At 44.3% G+C, this 10,751-nt stretch overlaps 1 protein-coding gene across 1 annotated transcript; it reads left to right on the top strand.

Annotated features, from left to right (window-relative positions):
* The first annotated feature begins 6,207 nt into the window (after positions 1-6,207).
* Positions 6,208-10,700, top strand: psma5 (proteasome 20S subunit alpha 5). The gene is made up of 10 exons (XM_021609811.3): positions 6,208-6,255; positions 6,550-6,594; positions 7,061-7,127; positions 7,921-8,047; positions 8,370-8,437; positions 8,683-8,790; positions 8,994-9,052; positions 9,258-9,360; positions 9,775-9,861; positions 10,167-10,700. Exons 2-10 carry the CDS (start codon positions 6,566-6,568, stop codon positions 10,242-10,244), a joined length of 726 nt encoding a protein of 241 aa, XP_021465486.1. The 5' UTR covers positions 6,208-6,255; positions 6,550-6,565; the 3' UTR covers positions 10,245-10,700.
* The last annotated feature ends 51 nt before the right edge of the window (positions 10,701-10,751 follow it).

Below are 10,751 nucleotides of genomic sequence, written 5' to 3'. Positions count from 1 at the left end.
AAAACATGCATATGTCAGTATTCATACCTTGGTCTTTGTGGTAAATGTGATTGAACAAAACTGTTTTGATAATGGTTTTCATACACATACCTTGTCCATAAAGTAGAGGCCTATGGGATGTTCATTGAAGAGGTGGTGGTAAATGTGATCTGCATAACATATCAATACACAAACTATCAGGTTTCAGGTATGACCCAGATGCAGACAGTGTTGAAGGAAGAAATGTGTATTTCTAGTACAGGGGCAGGTAAACGACAGGTCAAAGGCAGGCAGAGGTCAATAATTCAGAAAGGGTGCAAAAGGTCCAGAACGATTTTGTATCTATCAACAACAACAAAGATGAACAGTTCTATAGCTGCAACTATTTAAAACACTGATTATACTTTTAGTACCTCTTGGATGCATCTGAAAACAAACATAATGTTAAAAGTAATCTACACGGAGTGTACAAAACACTAAGAACACTTTCCTAATATTGAGTTGCACCCCCTTTTCCCCTCAGAACATCCTCAATTTGTCCGGGCATGGACTCTATAGGGTGTCGAAAGCGTTCCACAGGGAAGCTGGCCCATGTTGACTCCAATGCTTCCCACAGTTGTGTTAAGACGGCTGGATGTCCTTTGGGTGGTGGACCATTCTTGATACACAAGGGAAACTGTTGAGCGTTAAAAACCCAGCAACATTGCAGTTCTTGAAACACTCAGACTGGTGCGCCTACATACCCCGCTCAAAGGCACTTAAATCTTTTGTCTTGCCCATTCACCCTCTGAATGGTACACATACACAATCCATTTCTCAATTGTCTCAAGGTTTAAACATCTTTCTTTGACCTGTCTCCTCCCCTTCATCTTTAACCTGTCTCCTCCCCTTCATCTACACATCAATAAGGGACATCAATAAGGGATCATAGCTTTCACCTGGATTCACCTAGTCAGCCTACGTCATGGAAAGAGTAGGTGTTCCTAATGTTTTGTACACTCAGTTGTATGTATTGACAGTACAATGCTAATCATCTATATACATTCCTGCTAATCTATCTAATGAAGTCTAATTTCTAAAGCACAGTCTAGGTTCAATGATATCAAAACTACGTTTCGTTGATCTATGCCGACATTACAGTTTTGTTTTTCTTCCCTTAGTTGAGCCCCATGTCAGAGTGAGCTCAATGACTCCACCCAGTGGCAGACACCATGCCATGCTGATGTGCAGCACCTACGACTTCTACCCCAAACCAGTCAGATTGACATGGCGGCGGGACGGACAGGGGGTGAAATCTGATGTGACCTCCACGAGGAGCTGGGTGATGGGGACTGGTACTACCAGGTCCACTCCCACCTGGAGTACACACCAACGTCTGAAGAGAAGATATCCTGTATGTTGAAGCACAGAAGCCCTCACTAGATGCATCACTGGGGTAAGGGCGTATATGCCGGGTTGGGGTTTGTGAGGATTGGGGTGTGTGAGATGAGTTAGGGTGTGTGAGGGTAGGGGTGTGTGAGCTGAGTTAGGTTGTGTGAGGGTTGGGGTGTGTGAGATGAGTTAGGGTGTGTGAGGGTAGGGGTGTGTGAGCTGAGTTAGGGTGTGTGAGGGTTGGGGTGTGTGAGCTGGATTGGGGTGTGTAAGGGTTGTGGTGTGTGAGGGTGGGGTGTGTGAGGTGGTTTGGGGTGTGTGAGCTGGGTTGGAGTGTGTGAGCTGGGATGGGGTGTGTGAGAGTTGGGGAGTGTGAGCTGAGTTAGGGTGTGTGAGGGTTGGGGTGTGTGAGCTGGATTGGGGTGTGTGAGGGTTGTGGTGTGTGAGGGTTGGGGTGTGTGAGGTGGTTTGGGGTGTGTGAGCTGGGTTGGGGTGTGTGAGCTTGGATGGGGTGTGTGAGTTTGGATGGGGTGTGTGAGCTGGGATGGGGTGTGTGAGCTGGGATGGGGTGTGTGAGAGTTGGGGAGTGTGAGCTGAGTTAGGGTGTGTGAGGGTTGGGGTGTGTGAGCTGGATTGGGGTGTGTGAGGGTTGTGGTGTGTGAGGGTTGGGGTGTGTGAGGTGGTTTGGGGTGTGTGAGCTGGGTTGGGGTGTGTGAGCTTGGATGGGGTGTGTGAGCTTGGATGGGGTGTGTGAGCTGGGATGGGGTGTGTGAGCTGGGATGGGGTGTGTGAACTGGGATGGGGTGTGTGAGCTGGGATGGGGTGTGTGAGCTGGGATTGGGTGTGTGAGGGTTGTGGTGTGCGACCTGGGTTGGGTTGGTGTGTACCCTCGTCCCCAGGCTTTTGCGCACAGTGTATATAAGCCTGAGACATCGACTCAAAGTTGGCCTTGGTGGGAGTGACCATATCATTCTACGGGAGTGACCCAACTGAGTAAAGTATTTGTAATAATTTAAATTGAGTGAATCACACAACTGCGAGGTGTGGCTCTATAAACAGAGGTGCACAATACACGTACAGGGGCGGATTAGGGGGAAGGTGTTGTGGGAGATAATTGGTTGGTAGATTAAGCCAATTAAGTGAATGCCTATGCGTCTGGGGTTTCTCCCGATCTTTCTATAGTGGCTAACGAAGGCCAAGTTTAATGTGTTGGTCCATCAGACTATTTGCTCATTTCGCCGGGATTGTCTTGGAATGAGATTAGGGTGTGGGTTGGGGGGTGTGAGCTTGGTTGGGGTGGGTGAGGGTTGGGGTGGGGTGGGTGAGCTGGGTTGAGTTGTGTGAGGGTTGAGGTGTATGAGTGGGGTAAGGGGGTATGAGTAGGTATATGTGAGATAAGGGGTATAAGGTGCGTAAGTGGGTGTGAAACTGCTCAGAAGGGGGTAATGAGTCATTGTGAGTGGGGTGAGAGTATGAGAGGGGTGAGAGTGTGAGTGGGGGAAGGCGGTGTGAGTGGGGTGGGAGTGTGAGTGTGAGTGGGGTGAGAGTGTGATTGGGGTAAGAGTGTGAGTGGGGGAAGGTGGTGTGAGTTGGGTGAGAGTGTGAGTTGGGTGAGAGTGAGTGAATGGGGTACGAGTGTGAGTTGGTTGAGAGTGTGAGTTGGGTGAGAGTGAGAGTGTGAGTGGGGGAAGGCGGTGTGAGTGGGGTACGAGTGTGAGTTGGGTGAGAGTGAGAGTGGGGTACGAGTGTGAGTGTGGTACGAGTGTGAGTGGGGTACGAGTGTGAGTGGGGTGAGAGTGTGAGTGGGGTGAAAGTGTGAGTGGGGTACGAGTGTGAGTGGGGTGAGTGTGATTGTAGTGAGAGTGTGAGTGGGGTAAGAGTGTGAGTAGGGTGAGAGTGTGAGTGGGGTGAGAGTGTGAGTGGGTGGGTGGGTGGGGAAAGGGGGTGTGAGTGGGGAAAGGGGGTGTGAGTGGGGGAAGAGTGTGAGTGGGGTGATAGTGTGAGTGGAGTGAGAGTGTGAGTGGGGAAAGGGGGTATGAGTGGGATAAGAGTGTCAGTGAGGGGGATCCCCACCTAGCGAGCAAAACATTTTAGCGGAGACAAAAAAAAAAATGTTTTAGAGTAAATTTCCTTTTACAAATTAATAACTCATTTCATGCGCTGTTTTATAGCAAATTTCCTGCAATTCTTTACATTTTGCCATACGGTGGATAGAAATGTTTGTTTTGTGTCCCCGCCCCATATGATTCTTATTTCCTCTCTTTATTTCTCTATCTTTTTTTTTATCTCTCCACCTTCTGTAACAGGGGTGCTCTAGTAGCAACAAGCTAAAGTGAGACTCCTTTTCGGATTAATCACAAGTTACAATGGCTTGTTATCACCAGTTATTTTCAGGCATGAAGGCACATTGCTGTATCTGCTACATAGATCCAAAAATAGATTTTATTGCTAGTTAAAAATCACTACCACTGACAAACATCTACTGCTGGAGTGTATTACTAAACATGAAGGGGGCATATTTTTGGTAACATTTTATCCTAAAACCTTTCATAAGAAATGCATTAGCAGCATTAGACTTGACAGCAATAAGATTAATAGGGCAATGAGAATCATGCAATCAATTGTTCATTCACTTAGAACTGGTAGAGACACTGAGGGTAAACTGCATTCATTACCTACTATAACACTGTAAGTACTTTTGAGTGGGCAGAATAAAGGGTCCAGTGTGTTTGGGGTACTTTCCTCACCTGTACTGTTGTCTGTGTGTTTTCACCAATGCCAAAGTTACAACCTTGTTCTTAATTAAAGGCACAAAAGACAAACAAATAGGTTAAGTAAATTGTGAAAATAATGTGTATGGCAATACTGGTGTTTGAGAGGGAGTAAAAAAAAAAACAAGTCCTAGTTTTCTAAGTGCTAAGTTTCTAAGTCACCTCCCTGACCGAGCACCTTCTCCCCTGATTGCTCAGTTTGGCCGGCCGGCCATCTCTAGGAAGAGTCTTGGTGGTTCTAAACTTCTTCCATTGAAGAATGATGGAGGCCACTGTGTTCTTGGGAACCTTCAATACTGCAGAAATGTTTTGTTTCCCTTCCCCAGATCTGTGCCTCGACACAATCCTGTCTCGTAGCTCTATGGTCAATTAATTCAACCTCATGGCTTGGTTTTTGCTCTGACATTCACTGTCAACTGTGGGACCTTATATAAAAAGGTGTGTGCCTTTCCAAATCATGTCCAATCAATTGAATGTACGTGCTTCTACACCTGCATTGCTTGCTGTTTGGGGTTTTAGGCTGGGTTTCTGTACAGCACTTTGAGATATCAGCTGATGTACGAAGGGCTATATAAATAAATTTGATTTGATTTGATTTGATGTACAACAGGTGGACTCCAATCAAGTTGTAGAAACATCTCAAGGATGATCAATGGAAACAGGATGAAACTTGAGAGCTTTTTGAGAGTTGAGAGATCAAGTTCCTTGGTGTCCACATCATCAACAAACTATCATGGTCCAAACGCACCAAGACAGTCGTAAAGAGGGCACAACAGTGCCTATTCCCCCCTAGGAGACTGAAAAGATCTGGCATGGGTCCTCACAGACTCAAAAAGTTATTTAGCTGCATCATCGAGAGCATCCTGACTGATTGCATCACCTCCAGGTATGGCAACTGCTCGGCCTCCGACCGCAAGGCACTACAGAGGGCAGTGCGTAGGCCCAGTACATCATTGGGGCCAAGCTTCCTGCCATCCAGGACCTCTATACCAGGCGGTGTCAGAGGAAGGCTCAAAAAATTGCCAAGGACTCCAGGAGCCATAGTAATAGACTGTTCTCTCTGCTACCACACGGCTAGCGGTACCGGAGCACCAAGTCTAGGTCAAAAAGACTTCTTAACAGCTTCTACCCCCAGGCCATAATACTCTTGAACAGTTAATCAAATGGCTACCCAGACTATTTGCATCGTCTCCACCCCCCCCTTTTTTTACAGTGCTGCTACACTCTGTTTATTATCCATGCATAGTCACTTTACCTCTACCTACATGTACATATTACCTCAATTACCCCGACTAACTGGTGCTCCAGCACATTGACTCTGTACCGGAACCCCCTGTATATTGCCTCACTACTGTTATGTTATTGTTGCTCCTTAATTATTTGTTATAGTTTTATTTTTTGATTCATAGTTTATTTTTTATTCTTCAAACTGCATTGTTGGTTAAGCATTGTAAGTAAGCATTTCACTGTAAGGTCTACCTGTTGTATTCTGCACATGTGACATTTGATTTGACATTACCTCAATTTCGAGTCTTACAGTAAAGGGTCTGAATAGTTAAGTAAATACGTTTTTAAAATATTTGTTTTATATAAATTTGCAAACAATTCGAAAAATCTGTTTTCGCTTCATCATTATGGGGTACTGTGTATAGATAGATGAGGAAGACATGTATCTAATCAATATTAGAATAAATCTGTAAAGTAACAAAATGTGGAAAAAGTCAAGGTGTCTGAATACTGTATGCTTCAGTAAGGTTGGCTTCTTAGCGTTCATAGCAATGGTTATCAACTGTACCGCAGAAATGGAATGTATATCACAGAAAATAGATAGCTGCAGAGAAGTATTTGGTTCAGGAGTAGATAGGGTCAATGTAGTGGAATGTGGTAGTGGGTTTTTAATGAGTGCATGAGTGTTAGAATGAGTTTTAATTTTTTTCCTTTTCCCATATTGTGTCACAGGGTATCATGGATTTATATTATAGTCCAGTTGGGGGCGGTAATGAGATATATTGGATGCCAACCACCCTTAAACCTCATCAAAGACGAAGAGGAAGCATTTCCCTCTCGGTGTGTTTGAGCACGCACACGCTTCCTGTAGAAACAAGCGAACTCATTCTAGGATCCAGAGCGGGTGGTAGGCAAATAGTATTATCTTTCTTGACTGCGAATCCAACATAATTTTCCATTATAGTTGTATGATCCATGCATAATGTTGTGTGAAAGTATCGTAGAGTGTAACGTTACCATATAAATGTAGTTTGCTAGCTCTAACTTTCTGAACCAATGCCGGTGGTGTTAATGTAGCTACTGCTCTTCACAGATCTTTCCTACCTATCTGCAGGTTTCCACACACGAGCTAACGCTACATTTCGTGTTTTAATTGCATGTTCCCAATCGCGTCTCTTCAACAAAGTGTTTTTGTTTACAGATCTAAAACCTTCAAGATGTTTTTGACGAGATCGGAGTACGACAGGTAAGTTAAGACTCGGAACTGCATTGTCACGACATCGGGCTAACTAGCCGCTAACAATTAACGTAGCTAACTTCCACACGTACCAGCACAATACCATGTTATTTAGCTCGCCATCTAGTTAGCTAGCTACTGCTAGCTAGATGGTTTGTGCACTTGTTATGTCTGGTAAACATCTGCGTATTAATCATTCCTTAATGTTATATTATAATATGTCACTGAAATTGCCGTGATAGTTTGCTGGATAACGCTAGCTAGCTAACGTTTAGTTTCTTTCACTTTCACTTAGCTAAAGTTAGTTAGCTACAGTAGCTAATTGCAAAATGGTCGTGTTACAGACTGGTGTATTTTGTGCTGAGAACGAAGTTTACGTTACCTCCGTTCATCTAGAAAGCTCTTCTAACCTTTACAGTACTGACGGAATAGCTATTGGAACTTCAGGGCACTAAATCTATCATATTTTTTTTAGAGGAGTAAACACCTTTTCTCCAGAGGGACGACTGTTCCAAGTGGAATATGCTATTGAGGCGATTAAGGTATTTTCAAAACATCAAATTCAATATCACAAGAACACACCATTACACTTCACCTTCAAGAATAGCTTCCTCGGGAAAACATTGTTAATTGTCATGGAAAATAGGCAACCTTGTGTGTCATCTCTATATATAGAGTTCAAAATGTACTCTCACTCAAAGCATGTAAAATAATAACCCAAGGAGGCTGAGATGTAAAAAATAATATACTTAATTGAATTCATGCTCAAGATAATACTAAGGGTGACAGGGCAAGGTGCTAAACAAAAAATGGCATTTTGGCAATTATGTATTTTACCTTTATTTAACTAAGCAAGTCGGTTAAGAACAAATGTCTTATTTACAATGATGGCCTACTGGGAAACAGTGGGTTAAACTGCCTTGCTCAGGGGCAGTATGACAGATTTTTACCGTGTCTGCTCAGGGATTCAATCTAGCAACCTTTCTTTTAATGGCCCAACGCTCTAACCAATAGGCTACCTGCCGCCCCAATTATGCCTTAATTGGTGCTGTAAAATAAAGTAGACACACTTAAGTACACAACTGTTGTGCGTAACAAGTGCAACCATCTTAAATACTAGTGAATGGGAAGTCAAGGTATATTAGCACAGAATATGTAGTAGAGAAATATAAAAACTGACAACTCTGTCACATTACGGAATGTAAGACAACAGTCTAGGCTACATAACAATACAGCACTGAAGTATAAAGCTCAGAGGGTGGGACTGGGGACAGCTGGTCATCTTTGTATATGACGTTTCTATCAACAAGAGTCTGAAAACCTGTTGTCTCTCAGCTGGGCTCCACAGCCATTGGCATCCAGACATCTGAGGGGGTGTGTCTGGCCGTGGAGAAGAGGATAACATCTCCTCTAATGGAGCCAAGCAGCATCGAGAAGATTGTGGAGATCGACACCCACATCGGTAAGCAGCCAGAGAAGGGACTAGGCAGGGGCAGACACTGTCAAACAACACACAGAAGTGAACACTTATCGGAGCTCAGGTTGTTTGTGTAACACATGACTGGTCTATGGAGAAAACAAGTGTTCTCTATCATTCTGGGAAAATGAAAGGTAACTGGTTGAAGCAGTCAGAATAATTTCTATAGGCTCGACATATTTTTGTGTCAGAAATTATTTTAAGATAAGCACCACTGTGTAAAAGAGGCCTTCTATAGGCCGTGTTTCAGAGATTAGTATTCAAGGTTTGAAAATGTGTTTTGAGCGTCCGTCTCTTCTCCTCAAAGGTTGTGCTATGAGTGGCTTGATAGCTGATGCCAAGACTCTTATTGACAAAGCAAGAGTGGAGACACAGGTAAGTGTTGAGTTGGCTGAATTCAAGTACACGTGCATTTTCAAACTGAACATTACTATACTATCGAGGTAAAAATGAACACATGGCTGATGTTTGCACTTATGAGATGCACACTACATTGTGAACTACTTGTAAAAGCAGTTTTTTACAACATAAAGTAAAGCATTTTAGATCCTCAACTACTTGATATGTAAAGATTTTTAGTTTCTTTCCTTTTTAACCCTGCTTTGTTTGTCCCCTTCCAGAACCACTGGTTCACCTACAACGAGACCATGACAGTGGAGAGTGTGACCCAGGCCGTGTCTAACCTGGCCCTGCAGTTTGGAGAGGAGGATGCAGACCCTGGAGCCATGGTTAGTGATCACACAACGATGAGACAAAACCTTGAAGATCAACTCACTCGCGTATTGCTCACTTTTTCAATAATTCGGTGATGTATATTAATTCATAGAACCTGGTAGAGGTTGAAAGCACTTTTCCAGCTAGTTGTCACTTATTTCTCCCGCAGCTGTGAGGCGTCACACTGTACTCATTCCCTGTGGTTCTCTCTCCTCAGAGCCGGCCCTTTGGTGTAGCGCTTCTCTTTGGTGGACTGGATGAGAAAGGGCCCCAGCTGTACGTTAATCTATTTATTCAACATACATTTAACACTTTGTTTTAGTGTGATAGAATTGGTTTGGGCAAAATCTCTCATGCCTCACTTCTAATCCAGGACTTGTGCTGAGTTTTCATGAGAAAACCAAACTTTCAGTCTTCATCAGATGGTGAAATGTCTCTTGAAATTCTACACCCCTGATTTTTCAACTTTGTGTGTGTGTAGGTACCACATGGACCCATCAGGCACCTTTGTCCAGTGTGATGCCCGGGCCATCGGCTCTGCCTCTGAGGGAGCCCAGAGCTCTCTGCAGGAGGTCTACCACAAGGTACCACCATCCCTCTCTTGGGCATCATCTCCCTTTCCTCTATTACTATCATTATTATCATCTGCCAACCGTCTCCTTCGTTACTTCCTCCATCACCCCCAACCTTTTCCTTCATGACTTCCTCCATCTCCCCCCAACCGTCTCCTTCATGACTTCCTCCATCTCCCCCCAACCTTCTCCTTCATGACTTCCTCCATCACCCCCCAACCTTCTCCTTCATGACTTCCTCCATCACCCCCCAACCTTCTCCTTCATGACTTCCTCCATCACCCCCCAACCTTTTCCTTCCTCCATCACCCACCACAACTCCACCAGATTGTCAGTTGGTTTCATTCTCCATACTATCACAGGGGTGATGACCTTATTTTATTTATTAACCAAAACCTTTGTTTTCTCTCTGGGTGGCCTCTCCAGTCCATGACGTTAAAAGAGGCCATCAAGTCATCCCTCACCATCCTAAAGCAGGTGATGGAGGAGAAGCTGAATGCCACCAACATTGAGGTGAGCTCTAATCCTTCAGTCTCAACCACTGACCCTACTTCTAGTCGACATCTATTGCACATGTGGAAGTTGCTGTATCTAAGCAATATGGTGTAAGCCCCACTAAGCCTACCAGACGTCTGGGTGGAGCTATTGTCATATTGTATTGTTTACCATAAATTCAGGTCTGCTGAGCCTTAGTCCTAGAGGGACAAATTTTACTGGTGTACCAGATATCGTTAGGGTGATAGGCAGCAATCAACCAAAACATCACTCATCACATGTTTGTTTGTGTGCTAACCTTCTCTCCCCTCTCACCCCTTCAGCTGGCTACAATAGAGCCAGGCAAGACCTTCCACATGTATTCCAAAGAAGAGCTGGAGGATGTTATCAAGGACATCTAGAGCAGAGTGGTGCTCTGTGGACCTTGTCAGCACAGAGGAGAGGGAATCCACCTGGGCTCTGAGGATCACCACACATTTCCCATCAGCACTCGCTAGTTTCATTGGTTCCTTGTGTGGGAGGCAACTCTTTGTAATGTGTTATTTTTTTCTTATTTTGGCTCTGGAAATGGGGAGGCAGGGAGCCTAGTGGTTAAGAATGTTGGGCCAGTAACTGGAAGGTCGCTGGTTCAAATCCCTGAGCAGACTAGGTGAAACATCAGTTGATGTGCCCTTGAGCAAGGCACTTTAACCCTAATTGCTCTCATAAATTGCTCTGAGCGTTTGCTACATGACTAAAATCATTTCTACAGTTCTGTACAGGCATCGGTCAGATCAGTGCTTAGAGCTGTGACATTAAAAAAGGGGGGTACTTTTTGTTATGGATCAATGCCTAAATAAAACTGTTGTATTCTAAAAGTTGTGGTTTGTGTCATTTCCTCTATGGTGTGTGTGTGTGTACTTCTGACG

The sequence above is a fragment of the Oncorhynchus mykiss genome, chromosome 7 (genome assembly GCF_057628025.1).
Source record: "Oncorhynchus mykiss isolate SJ-2025 chromosome 7, ASM5762802v1, whole genome shotgun sequence".
In the NCBI taxonomy this organism is placed as follows: domain Eukaryota; kingdom Metazoa; phylum Chordata; class Actinopteri; order Salmoniformes; family Salmonidae; genus Oncorhynchus; species Oncorhynchus mykiss.
The sequence above is the reverse complement of the archived record's forward strand: the minus strand, read 5'-3'. Positions and strand labels throughout refer to the sequence as shown.

Excerpts from the sequence above, each read along its gene's own strand:
- psma5 (XM_021609811.3), top strand. The coding sequence starts at position 6,566 with ATGTTTTTGACGAGATCGGAGTACGACAG. Across the intron at positions 8,438-8,682 it reads AAGCAAGAGTGGAGACACAG|AACCACTGGTTCACCTACAA; the intron begins GTAAGTGTTGAG and ends GTCCCCTTCCAG. Across the intron at positions 9,862-10,166 it reads TGAATGCCACCAACATTGAG|CTGGCTACAATAGAGCCAGG; the intron begins GTGAGCTCTAAT and ends TCACCCCTTCAG.